Below are 13,625 nucleotides of genomic sequence, written 5' to 3'. Positions count from 1 at the left end.
CCCTCCTGCACTCTGGCGTAGACTTTTCTGTTTAAAGAAGAGAAACTATCTTCCAATTTGTCTCCTGTACCAAGAGTTTCAGAACATATTAGCACAAATAGAAAGAATTACACTAGAATAAAGGAAACCTTCTGACAGACGAGTGCGTGTCAATGATTCATCTGAGTGGTGTCACAACTCTAAGCAAATTAGAAAATGGCCAGTGTTTCTGGGGGTCCGTCATATAGCCATGATCATTCCAAACATTAGTTTTATTCCCAAATAATAGGCTATATTAAGAGACAGTTAAGGCTGAAACTATCTTTAGTTTCAAAAAAACCCAATACATCACTGAATGTTTAATTTGAAACATCTAAGCACCTGAGATTCAGGAAATTCTAAGTTAGGATTCCACTAACACCCTTAACTCTGCCCCCCATCCCTCGCCACATGTACTGTAGCTATAGGAGCATAAGTATTCCAATTACTTTTTAAATGGTTGTAATTATTAAAAATAAGTAATACAGTCCATGCATGTTAGTTCCCTTTTCTGCTCTGTGTAGAATATCTAAGGGCATATACCGAATTGCAGAATGAGGTTTTCAGCTAGTGTTTGTGGAGTGGACCTGGGCAAAATGGTTACCTGCTTGTATGTAGATAGTGGGATTTCTGACCCATATTGAATGAGAGAGTAGGTTAAGCATAGTGGTGTTTCTCTCCTGTACAGAGAGGATGGACAGGAAGGGTTGGGCCTTGTGGCTTATCGCGGAACAGGTTGTGGTCCAGGAAATCAAGGTGGTGTTGGAGCCCTGGCGGGCAGAAGTGCAGCTGTGGAGGGCGGTTGGGGAGACTGGAGAATTGGGGATTTTTCCTAAAAATGTCTCCTACTGTGAATTTTTAAGGGGAGAAAAACAATTCTAAATATACTTAGCAATTGGTTTACATTTTAAAGGCTGTCTCTGCAAGGGAAAAAGGCTAGAGATTTACTTCTTTAAAAATGCATGTTTAGTTCTTCACGTAGTGAAGAACTTTGTGGAAGTTTTTTAAGGAGTTTAAAAGGAGAAAAAAAATTGAATAACTCAAAAATTAACCCACTAATCTTCACTAATAGACAGCAGGCTCCCTGAGGAGAACAGGAGAAATCAAGTGTGGAGATTCTGGGCCAAGCCATTTTATTGTATTTATTTTTCTAAGATAGAAGTTGGCAAAAAATAATAGTAAACTTTCACTGCAAACCTCTGATCTTTTTCAAAGTGTTAGATCTGGCAGAAACCTCGCCCGCTCAAGGAATTAAAGAAAAACATGGTGTATTTTACTCACCTCTCGCCCATTTCCTTGTGTTCAAATTCCTCAGAAATAGGCCATGTTTAAAACTCAAGCTTGCAATGGACTTAGGCACTGATCCTACAAAAGCTCCACACATGTGCTCAACATTAAACATATGAGTAGTCCCACTGACTTTAATAGGGCTGCCTATATGTGTAAATCTTGTGTATAAGGTTTTGCAGAATTGAGGCTCAAGTCAGGACAAGCACCTTTGACGTGTATAACAAAATACGGTTGAGAAGCAACGTATGCTGTTTTGTAGTAAAATGTTAACTGTGTACAAATGGGCAGAACTCCAGCTAGGCTAATTGTCTGGAATGCTGCAAAGTGAAAGAAACACTTCTGCTTTTATTTAGGCTATGAATTCAAATGACATTTATTTCAATGGCTGAACCCACAGCCATGTAAGAACATTCAAATATATTTGAATCACACATTCAGATAAACAAGTCTGTTCATCTGAATGTGAGCTCAATCACAGACCTCATTTAAAAGAAGTGCAAGGGCAAAAAACTCTGTTACTACAGTGGTAGGAATGACAGGGCCAGATCCTCAGCTAGTGTAAATCAGCATACCTCCATTGAAGTCAATGGAGTGCTGTTGAGTTATGCCAGCTGAGGATTTGGCCTGAAGTTTCTAAATGCATAGAAGACAGATAATCCAAAGGTAGGTTTCATACCGCAACCGTCAATTAGCCACATTGCACATGCATATTAAGGCATAAAAGTTAACACAATATAAAGGGAGAGAAATGTACAAAGACGCAGAGTTACAGTAGCTATGGAAGCCTTAACATTCAAATTCCTTGACTTTTGTGCATTTCAAAATATTAACCATAACCACATTGAGCAAGGTGTTTTACATCTCCTCTGTTGTGCTTCTTTAGACGTAGTATTGGTCAAAGGTCACATCCAGAAAAATCATTGTAATAGACGAGCTAATTATTGCTGCATTCGCCTCTAGGCCAGAAGGGTGTGATTTCAAATCCTACGCTGGGACTTGGGCTCAGCTGCAATGATAGCTCTCTAGTGTGAGGGGGAAGGGGCCTCTCACTATTAGTAGTGCTCTCTGATGAGACATTAAACATGGATCCCTTTTGCCCATTGGTGATGTGCAAATTAAATATCCCATGGCACCTTTTGAGAAGAGGAGGAAATAACCCTGGTGTCCTGGCAAACATTCCCTCCCTATAAGGCTCAGTGAATAGACAATAAACCCTTGATTGCTCCATATGACTGGAGCATTCTGTGAGCTGTAAATCTGTGCCAGGAACTGAGCCAGCATTTAAAGGGTGAATAGTTGCTAAGTGAATAATTAAGAGAAATGAAGGATAACAAAGGGCATGAACCAAATTGGGGGAAGTGCAATCAAAGCATTGACCCTGGGAAATGTGTGAAACAGACATTGAAATACCATGTGTAGACATCCGCAAAGGCATTAAAGCTTACTAGTATTAATAATTATTATTGCTGTGCAGATATCAAACCACGTTCCATTCAGACAGCAGCTTAAATTGGCCCATAGGGTTGTTTGCTCAGCAGAAGTGGGGTTTCCAGGCATCATCTCCAGACACATTGACACCTTTCACCTCCTGATTAGCAGCAATTTCACCCATATAATAAACACAACAAATTTGCAACAAATAATTGAAAAAACCCTGCTTGCATTCGAAACCTGCTCTTTCGAAGAGCTGGTTCAGGGAGCCGGAAACTTTCTATGAACCTGTCTGATGGAGCTGGGTACTTATCCCAGCAGCATTAGAATGAGACAGATCAACTAACATTTTCAAAAGCGGACTAGTGACTTTGGGTGCCCAACTTGAAGTACTATAAATAGGCCTGATTTTCAGGACATTCTGAGCTCTCGCCCTCTGACAGGCCACTCCAGGGTATTTCAGGTCGGGCACCCAAAACTTGGGACACCCAGACTCACAAGAAACTTATTAAGATTTGATCCTGAATTTCTGGTGGGAGTCCAGTATGCCTGGTGGGAGGGAAATGAGACTCTGGCCCAGTCTAATAGTGAACATCACAAAGTTGGATGATAGTTTATACAGCTGTTAAAGGATCTATGTGACAGAAAAGGAGAGGCAAAGTCTCTCCAAATGTGTGATCTGGGAGAATGGAAGACAGGAAAAGGTAGCGGTCACAGCGTTCAGTGGGCACATGTGCCAGGCTGAGGTGTCAGATTGGGAAAGTCTCCTGCAATAGCCAGTCCACAGCCTGCCATTCGGTCTTCACTTCCTAAGAGTCTTGTGTGATGGTCTTTTCTGTACTGCGGCAGGGCACTCGGATACAGCCAAAGGGGTCCTCAGTAGCCACTGCAAAGCTGGAGAGCATTTTCCCCAGCTCTCTTCTGTAACCTCGTCATAGCTCGCTGGGGATGACACCTACCCCTTTTCAAGGTGAACATCATTTCCCAGCAGCAGGAGGGCAGCTATCCTAGTTGTCTTTTGCATCCAGCTAAAAATAGAAAGAACGTTCATGGCTCGTCAACGTGATTCACGTGTTCCAGTGTTCATCAGCTCAGCTGGTGACACTCAGGCCAAAAGCCCAGGGTGATGAGAAAGAGCGTGCATGCCACAATTAACTGGATGTGCTTCATTGAGTTACAGCAGCACAACCATGACCTGAAGGGCTGTGCGCTCTCGTGTTACCCTCAAACGGCTTACCATGAAACCCCCCTGACAAATGACTCATCCTCCTCTCTGTAGGTGACTCATAATCTGATAGTGAAAAATGAAACCGCAATGTTAAAATGGGGTCTGGGATCTCCATACTACATCAACCCTCTCACAGCACTTTGTTTAAAAATACAGAGCCAAATTCTCTTCTGGTGCAAATGGGCAAAACTGTACTGACACCAATGGAGCTGCACCCATTTATACCAGCAGAGTTTGATCCATGGAGTTAAATGCTCCACTAGACTAAAATTAAATACTACTACTAATGGTCCCTAATTAATGTTAGTGTAAAATAAAATAATTAATAGCTTGTTCTTTTATAATCTCTCTTCTGAAGATCTCAAAGGACCACCTGTGTCAATGGGACTTCTCAGAGGACCGAGGGTTTGCAGGATTAGGCGCTTAGCATTTCATTACTACCAGACTAGACAAATGCTTTTACTCCTGTTAGTAACAGGGATGACTGCACAACCTCATTACTTCATACAAATGAATGGGAGAGCCATTGTGAATGAAATGATTCTGTAAATCAGCAAATAAGAGAACAAACCCATGAAAAAGCAAAGAGAATACGTTATTTATTTTGGCAATTATAGGTTAATTTTATTTATGGTAACACTTCAGAAGGAATCAATACAATTACAGAGCCAGATCATCTGCTGGCACAAAGCAGCTTAGCTCTACTGACTCTCCATTGAAATCAAGAGAGCGATGTCAGTTCACACCAGCTGAGGATCTGACCCACCGTGAATATTCTAAAATGAATGAAGTTTAATACTGAGACTTCACGACAGCCTCTGCTCTGAAAACTGAGAGGAGGAAAAAAGCCACCACTTTTTTGTGTTTATAATGTGTGCAGATTAGTTTGGCACACGGCAGGGGTATTTCTCTTGGCATGGGGAGTGATACTGGTAACTTTCCAGTCCTTCAGAATCTCTATGGAACTTTTGCAGTCTGCACCCTGGAGTGCATGTTATCCTGGACTTGGGGTCTGATCAAAAGTCTGTTGAGGTCAATGGGAGTCTTTGCATTGATTTCACTAGGCTTTGGATCAGGCTTGTGATGATTTGTCTTTTAAATGCATCTAACCCTAACCCTTTCTGTTTTTTGTATGCTTCTTAACTGCCCAGCTGTTGTCTCTGGTAAACTGATCTCTGGCTTAGGCAGGTCTCCATCACCCTCTTCACTTCTTTAGGGGTTGAAAAGTCTATCTGGACATGCATCAGTAAATAAACAGAACAGACTTCCCTTAAAACAGCTTGTACTTTTTAAATATCCACATCATTCTAGATCAGGATCACCCTGATATTCAGTTAAATACCGTTAAACCATTCCATCATTAGGGAACTATACTCCACAGTCTTGGTCTTCTCTTTTCTTGGCTGAGAAAAGTCTGATGTTGGCTGAAAATGTATTTAACAACCCTGGCTACTTTCCTGTCTCCCGATATAAACTCTCTGCATTCGTTGTTAAATGCCCTAGTGGCTTCTTTTATCCTTTGGAATTTGCTCTCCCTTCCTCCCTCGAGGTACAGAATGTAGATGTGAAGATGGCTTCTATGTGACTTTCTGGTCCCCACAATTCCTATTACCTGTTGGCACTGGAATATTTTTTGACACAAAGAATAACGAGGTTGAAGGAGGCCTTCATGAGCCTTTCATACCTTTTCTGTTTCCCTCCGGATTAGCTCCTGCATCTCCTCCTTCCAGCCCATCAGCTCCACAAACTTCTCCACCCCACTGATCACGTCTCCCAGCAGGGCCACATCATTGTACTGTGGCTGGTACGCAAATGGTCCCACCAGGTCTCGATTGATCAGCACACGAGGAATAGAGCTGCGGACTGCATCTGCCAGACTGGCAAAGGGCTGCACCTAAAAAAAATCCCCCCACAAGGAGCAAAGAAACAGAGAGCTTCATCCAAGGAGTGGAGGTCAGCAGGGGAGTCCAAAGCCCACACAAAATGAATTCACTGCACTCCACAAACTGAACCTCAGGGACTCAAAATGCAGGGTCTCAGAGGACCCCAAACCTCGCAGCCTGACTCTTCCGTATTACACAGACCCTCTTTTAATAACAAAGTTTATACTGCATCTCATAACCTGGGCAAACTGGCTGAGAGGAATATCCCAGACAAAAGCTATTATCTACTGTACCCCCTGCTGGCACATCACTGAATTGGCAGGGGGCATCTCTCCAGCAGAGTCCACCCCAGTTATTACTATTACCTCCTCAAGTATCCACAAAACTCATCTCTTCCATCACCAGAGGTCCATCCCCACATCCTTATCCTGAGCTCCATGGACCTTGTCTAGCTGCCTTCTGTTTCCATATACCCCCACACAGAGTCCGAGTACTCCGCTTCTCACCCTATGTCCTCAAATTCCTCTCTTCATTTTCCTGATCCCTGAAACCCCCCCCCCCCCCATTTCCCCCAACGCCCTGTTCAATTTTGCACTATTTGCCTGAGTCCCAAAGTGCTGAATCCCCGTAGCCCTCTCATGATCTATGTCACAGACCTCGAGGGAGGTTCCAATGATAAAGAGCACATCTGCCATGGGGAAATCTGTCACGTGCAGGAAGAACCGGTGTGGGAGCTCCTCTCCAAAGAACACAATGTCAGGTTTGATGAGTCCAGTGCAGACTGGGCAGTGGGGGATTTTGTCTGCCATCACATCTCCCTGAAACAAGAAAACCCATCAGCAGCCACATGCTTTACCAGGCAGCATGGCAACTCCACCATTACATCTTCCATCCATCCCACAAGCACACATGGGTTTGCCATCATATCACATCGCAACAAAACAAAATTTGCCCTGGAACAGGAACCTTGTCTCGGCCATGAGGACAAGGTAACTGGCTTGCAGGATCCCTTTGAATTTGCTTCTGTTGTCTCTGTGTTGATGCCCCGGCAACTGCCACTCACCCTGAAGTCCTCACCCAGGTAGGATCTCCGACAGGCGGTACATGTGGCAGTGGCGAAGGTGCCATGAGCCTCCACCAGTTTATCAAGAGGGATCCCAGCAACTTGAACACAAGATGGAGAGAAGATCAACTCAGTACAAGGAAATTGAACCTACTGGCCCCAAATTCATTTGATGTTTCAACAGCCCCACTCTCGTATTCCACCCCATCTTGTCTTTTCCCTGCAGTCCATCAAGGAAAGCCAGGAAGGTGACACTCACTTCTTTCCAGCCCGTCAATGTTCTGGGTGTACAGACGCAGAAGGAGCCCCTTGTCATGCAGGAGTCGCAAGAAGTAATGGGAGTAGTTGGGCCTGTAATTGCCAGGGTACAACTCCTTGGCCAAAGTGAAAAAGGGCTTAGGATTGTGGAAGAAGTAGGCAATTTCAAAGATGGCTTCTGGATAGGGAATGTTGTACTGCTGAAGGTTACTGTACAGGCCACTTCCAGGAGACCTGCAGAGGGGACAAAGGGAGCCTATCAGTCAGAATGCCACAGGAAAACAAACCCAGCACAGATGTTTCTAAAGACACCTACCCCTAGAGCGTGACATATGACACCTCTCAGAGAGAGAATGACCAAATTCTTGAGCCCTATCTGGTTGCTTTCTGCAGCTGAGGCAGGGCAAAGGAGCCTTAAGTGGGCAGCTGAGGATTTCCCTTGCATGTAAGAGGAAACCCCTCAGGTGATGTCAAACTGGCATCGCTGGCTCTACACCACCCAACTCCAGATCCCCTGATGTATGAGGCATGTTCAGGATTTGCTGAGGATGGGAAGGGCCACAGCAAGTGCACTGTGCTCCAGTGATCCTGGGCTGACGGAGTGGCCCCTGTTTCAACTCTAGTTTACGCCATGGCCAGACTGGCTCCTGGACAGCCCCAGAACTGGGGAAGTGCAGAGGCAAAATCAAGCAATAAGCACAACTCATCTGGGCCTGAGGATCTGGATCAAGGTGTCATATGGAGTCTGAGCTGCTGAAGGGAGCACTCATCTTAACTGTGGCATTGTCCAAGCATGCCAGGGAAGGAGAAGCAGCAGACACGGTGATTTTTTAATGAAGTCTGGAATGCTGCTGGCATGCCACAAACTAGCACTAATGAGAAGGTGGTGGTGATGGCTGGAGCTGGGATCAGTACCCCCAGTACTAGTGAGAGGGAGAGGAACGGTAAGTGGCAGACCCCTGGTATTACCTAGGTTTGGAATATCATCAATTCCAGCTCTGGCTTGGCTCCAATAAGCATCTGTGAGAGGGGTGAGGTGTTACCTAAAATCTGGGATGCCGCTGGGTGTACTGATCCCAGCTCCAGCCATCACTACCATCCGGTGACACTCCTTCTTCTGAATTAATTCTGCCACGTCCTGCAGGGTGAGCTTCCGGTTTCCACTGCCATCTCCTCCTCGGCTGATCCCAAAGATGCCCGTGGCAGCAGTGGATAAGGAGACCAGTCTGGCCCCCTGGATCCTTCTAGGAGCAGAAAGGAAACGCAGCAGGTAACAAAAGGACTTACGCTGCTCAGATGGAGAAAAACATCCCAAGTGTTTCCTAGGAAGCCAGGAACTAATCTTTCAATTGTAGGTTCATGTGCTATTGTTTGGTAATTCAGGGGAGAAAACATAGTAGCAGCTAGTATGAAGCCCCCAGGAGCACAATATATTCCTTTGCACTTACAGCCCCTTTCATACGAGGATATCAAAGCACTTAACAGACATTTATTATCTATTGTTTTATTGTGCTAGCACCCAGGCTTGGACCATGACCCCATTGTGCTAGGTGCTGTACAAACGTAGAACAAAACGTCAGTCTCTACCCCAAAGATGTTTTCAATCTAAATAAGACATTAAGCATCACAGCACCACCATGTGTGTATTTGGGTGGATTATGGACAAGGCACTGGGGTTAAGGGAGCTTTTAATCTCCAAATTAGTATACGATTCCCCATGGCTAATGTACACGGGAGCCCCTTTTGCATCCTGGTTGGCAACCAGAAAGCACTTAGGATTGTGTTTCTATGCTACTCTGACAGGGCTGCCCAGTTTAAGGACTGAAGAAACCTCAGCCCTCCCTGAATCCCATCCAGGATTCCCCCCCTTAGTAGAGTCCCTGTGCAGATGGCAGACACCTAATTGAATCACTGCTCAGCCTTAAGTGCAGAAGAGGAAATGAGAATCTACAATCCATCACATGAGAAGAATATTGCCCCAAACAACCTAAGCAATGTTTGCTCATCCAGGGTGTGATGTTGCACTCCATATGATTTTATGAAAATATGCTAATGAGTGTAAATATAATGTAACTGGAATATGCTTCATGCAAAAGGTCTCTTGTAAGGTATCATTACAAAGCTTATAATCTACTGAGTGTTCATCCTATTTGTATGAATGAAACATTCTTGTAGCTGAAACTAGAAATATGAAATATAACTCTGAGGTCCTATTGTAATTATGCAAAGTGTGGGCCATTAATGGTGGTTTGGAATCTTGATGGCTCCCATTAACCAGGACAATTGACTGTGGACGGCTCTGTTTACTTGCAAGCCTTCCTGTGAGTCAGGTCGGGAAGAATGAAGGCTTGGGGTCTCACAGGACAGGTGACCATGTCACCTGGTACTGGAATCCATCTTAAACCTGGTGCTTTTCCATTTAGAAGGAGGGGTGGGGAGCCAGAGAGACAAAAGATTACCGCCTTGTGCCAAAGCTATAAAAGGGGATGGGAACAGAACAAAGGGGGCTGCAGTCATAAAAAATCCCCTAGCTACCACCTGAGCTGGAACAAGGACTGTACCAAGGGAAAGGATTGGGCCCAGACTAGGAAGGAGTCCAGTCTGTGAAAAAAGCTTATTGGAACATCTCTGAGGGTGAGATTTCATCTGTAAACAGTTTCTTAAATGTATTAGGCTTAGCCTTGCATGTTATTTTGCTTGATAACTTACTTTGTTCTGTCTGTTATTACTTGGAACCACTTAAATCCTACTTTTTATACATAATAAAATCACTTTTGCTTATTATTGAACCCAGAGTTAGTGACTAATACCTGGGGGAGCAAACAGCTGTGCATATCTCTCTATCAGTGTTATAGTGGGCGGACAATTTATGAGTTTACCCTGTATAAGCTTTATACAGAGTAAAACAGATTTATTTGGGGTTTGGGTCCCATTGGGAACTGGAGGTCTGGGTGCTAGAGACAGGAGCACTTCTTAAGCTGTTTTCAGTTGAGTCTGCAGCTTTTGGGGGACGTGGTTCAGACCTGGGTCTGTGTTTGCAGCAAGCTAGCGTGTCTGGCTCAACAAGACAGGGTACTGAAGTCCCAAGCTGGCAGGGAAAACTGGCTCAGAGATAGTCTCAGCACATCAGGTGGCAGTCCCAAGAGGGTTTCTGTGACTCAACCCGTCACACAGGGCACTGACTCTGATCAGGGCAAAATCCAGACATGAGAGCAGAGCCCAGAGGTTCTTGGTGACTCCTAGTGGTGGTGATTATTAGGTCACAGAATCACTGAACGTGGCCTCCATGGGTTGAACATTGTCTTCACAAGAGCATGGGCTTTGCAGCATAAGACTAGATGTCCCATCTCTAGCAGTGGCCAATATTTCTCTTCAAAGCCTCTCTGCTGCTTGATCCACTCGCAAAGAGTTCCCATGGTAGCAGATACTGCACCAGCGTGGCTCACAGAGACAGAGAGCCGTGCATTTAGATGGTAAACACTGTTCTTAGCTCCAAGCTCTCAGCATTCTTTACAGTATCTGGTGAATTTAATTATAACAGCCTCATCTTCTCCTTCCTGGGGGTGAGTATTTCTGAGACAGTGAGAGAGTCTGATGAGTCCATAAGATAACAGAGCCCTGGTTTGTGGAGAATTATCAGGATTGTGCTCGAGAGTGACAGGGAACAGCACAAAATGAGAAAACAGCCGTACCTTGCTCCACAGGCAATTGCCATCTCTCCATGGCATTCCAGAGGCTCCCTCTGCAGGGAAGTTCCACTTGTGGGGATGAAGCCAGATCCCAAGGAAGCTAAGGGAAGATTTCTGCCCCCCATGGAGCCAACAGGCCTCCTGGGATGATTTCTCTGACTGCATATCCAGAGATTCCGCCAGGCTGAAACAAAACATAACAACCTGGACCAGCTGACAACGGTCCCTTAGAAAGGCAGGGCCAGGGGTGACCGGTTTAAAGGAATCTACCCAGAGTTATGGAAAGAACAGTCAGCTCCGTGCATTTACCAGGAATTATGGCATTACAAGTGACATCCCTCTTACATGCAGTATAGCTGTAGCCATGTTGGTTTCAGGATATTAGGGAGACATGGTGGGTGAGGTGATACCAACTTCTGTTGGTGAAAGAGACCTGAAGACGAGCTCAATGTGGCACAAAAGTTAGTCTCTTTCTCCAACAGAAGTTGGTCCAGTAAAAGTACCTCCCGCACCTTGTCTCTCTATCACTCTTACATCTCATCTAAAAGAGGGCACCTCCAAATCCACAGAGCTTCCTAATGGCACACTTGGTACAAGCAAAGCCGGTAGCCCATGCCATGCAAACTCAGCGCCTGGCTCTATCACCGAGAAACCCCTGAAAAGCCTGAGTCTCAGGTGAAAAGCCTGAGACCAGCCAGGTATGGCTATAGATGTAACATACACTCTGCCTTACACAGTATGTCACTGCCAGCAAGCTCCCCTCCCCACATGCTACAAACTCATTTACTGTACTTTGCTCTCCCCAGTCCCCTCTGAACTCTGCTGCCCAAGCCACTCCACTCTCCCCCAGGCAGGCCCCAGCCACCTCTGAACTTTGCCAGCCAACTTACCCTGCCGTTCCCCTCCCTCTCATCTGAAGTCTTCCCAAATCCGCCTGCCCCCTTCCCTCTGATCATTTTCACCCCCCCCCCCCGAGCCCGAATATGCTGCTTACCCGTGAATCCATGAAGACTCGCAGCAGGAAACACATTTCTAACAGCCGCGACTCTGAACCGTAACCCCAGGCTCATTCCCCTGCCCTTGCCCTGTAGCAGAAAGTGGAGACTTGTGCGATGTGAATGAGAACGAGTGAGGTGCTGTGGCTGCTTCCCTGCTTTTCCCCACACCCCGACGACTAAGTGACTGTCTAGTTGCAGGGAGCATGCCACGGGGCGGTCACTGTCTCCTGCATCCCCCTGGGACTCGCTGCACTAGTGACCTGGAGGCTGGAGAAGGGGGATCTAGGGCACAGGGCAAAGCACCAGCCTGTTTGCTTAAGGTGATCCTGAGCCAGGCAGAACAGCTGAAAGGGTTTACCACAATGTCCATAATAGAAGAGCCCACAGCAGTTCACACTAGAATAACCGTAGCTTGTATTTTTATAGTTGCTGTCACTTATACACAAACTGTGTATAGTGGGATCGTAAACCTAACCACTGAAATGGAGTAGAGCACAGCAGCCTTCATCTCTAGCTACACTATACAACAGTGTCTTTAGGTCAAGGAATGACTATGATTTTATTGCAAGTCTCGGGATATTTGAGCAGTCCCAGCTGCTGGAGACAAGTGATGAGGTGAAAATTCAGCTTTTTTTTCAAATACATTTCTAGCCCTCATGATAGTGGAGAAAGGCTTGAACATCTGACCTGAGAGCACCGTAAAAGCCCCAAAAGCAAAAGGCAACTAAAAAGAAACCAAAATGGTTTGTTTTCAATCTCATGATTTTGGGGGCCCAGTTTATGATTTTCAAACATGTACAGTTGGCAATCCTGAATATAGGTTCTGCAAGAGGCGATATCCTGGATGGGAAAGTGTCCAGGACATTGTAATTAACACCAAATCTTTCAAAATGTGCCATGGATCTTTCATGACCATGCGTGCTCTGAACCTTGATGTTATCTAAACGGTGACAGCTCCAGCAATTCAGTGCCCTCATACTGTAGCATTGGGCACTGTTCCTATCATTCAGGTATCACTGTCACCATTCCTAATTTAGGCCTGAAATTAGGCAGCCTATTGATCCATTTATCAGTGCCCCAATAGCTCCCCTTGCATTGGTTCCTATCCATTTTATCATCTACCGAAATTACTCAGAGATCCCCACCTGCAATTCTCCTGCTGAGCCATTATTTTCCCACTGTAAACCTGTGTATTTGATTATCTCTCCCTATGTGAAATTGCTGAACCTCATTTTACTGATTTTATGCCATTTAAAAAAATTATTTAGCTCTTACTCTATTTTAATTCTGTCATACAACAGTATTTGCTGCCCTTTCAAACATCTTTGTATTTGTCCACTGCTGCCATTACTATACTCTCCCCTCCATCCATCAAATTGTTAATAAATGCACTAGGATTTCCTGCTTTTTAGCAAAGGAAGGGATGGAGGCCAAATCAACTAACTGTTTCTCTGAGGTCACCTCCCCCAAAGTTGGGGAAATGTGGATTTTCAAGTAAAAACCCTATAATTTGTTTATTTTAGTATGACTTTCAATTATCTTCATGGTAGTGGTTGGCCTTCAGAGCAGGGTGCCCATTGGGCAGGGATAGATGAGAATGGGGTACTTTAGTGAAGTGCTTAAAGTGGTCTGAAAAAAGTGGGACTCTATCATTATCTGGAAGCAGCAGCTTTGGTAAGACGGTGCATAAAGGGCCATCCTCAGCAGCTCAGCTTAATTTTTTTAGGGGGGCAGGTCTGTGACCCCTTGTGACCCCCTCCCACATTG

At 45.1% G+C, this 13,625-nt stretch overlaps 1 protein-coding gene across 1 annotated transcript; it reads right to left on the bottom strand.

Annotated features, from left to right (window-relative positions):
- Positions 1 to 3,746: 3,746 nt before the first annotated feature.
- SIRT3 (sirtuin 3) lies at positions 3,747 to 11,930 on the bottom strand. The gene is made up of 8 exons (XM_065403910.1): positions 11,855 to 11,930; positions 10,864 to 11,044; positions 8,215 to 8,415; positions 7,173 to 7,405; positions 6,914 to 7,014; positions 6,507 to 6,668; positions 5,652 to 5,861; positions 3,747 to 3,767 (listed from the first exon to the last, which is right to left on the bottom strand). The coding sequence occupies exons 1-8, from the start codon at positions 11,928 to 11,930 to the stop codon at positions 3,747 to 3,749; spliced, it is 1,185 nt and encodes a 394-aa protein (XP_065259982.1).
- Positions 11,931 to 13,625: the final 1,695 nt, after the last annotated feature.

Source organism: Emys orbicularis, chromosome 4 (genome assembly GCF_028017835.1).
Source record: "Emys orbicularis isolate rEmyOrb1 chromosome 4, rEmyOrb1.hap1, whole genome shotgun sequence".
Lineage (NCBI taxonomy): Eukaryota > Metazoa > Chordata > Testudines > Emydidae > Emys > Emys orbicularis.
Note: the sequence above shows the minus strand (reverse complement) of the source record. Positions and strands in the feature narration are given on the sequence as shown.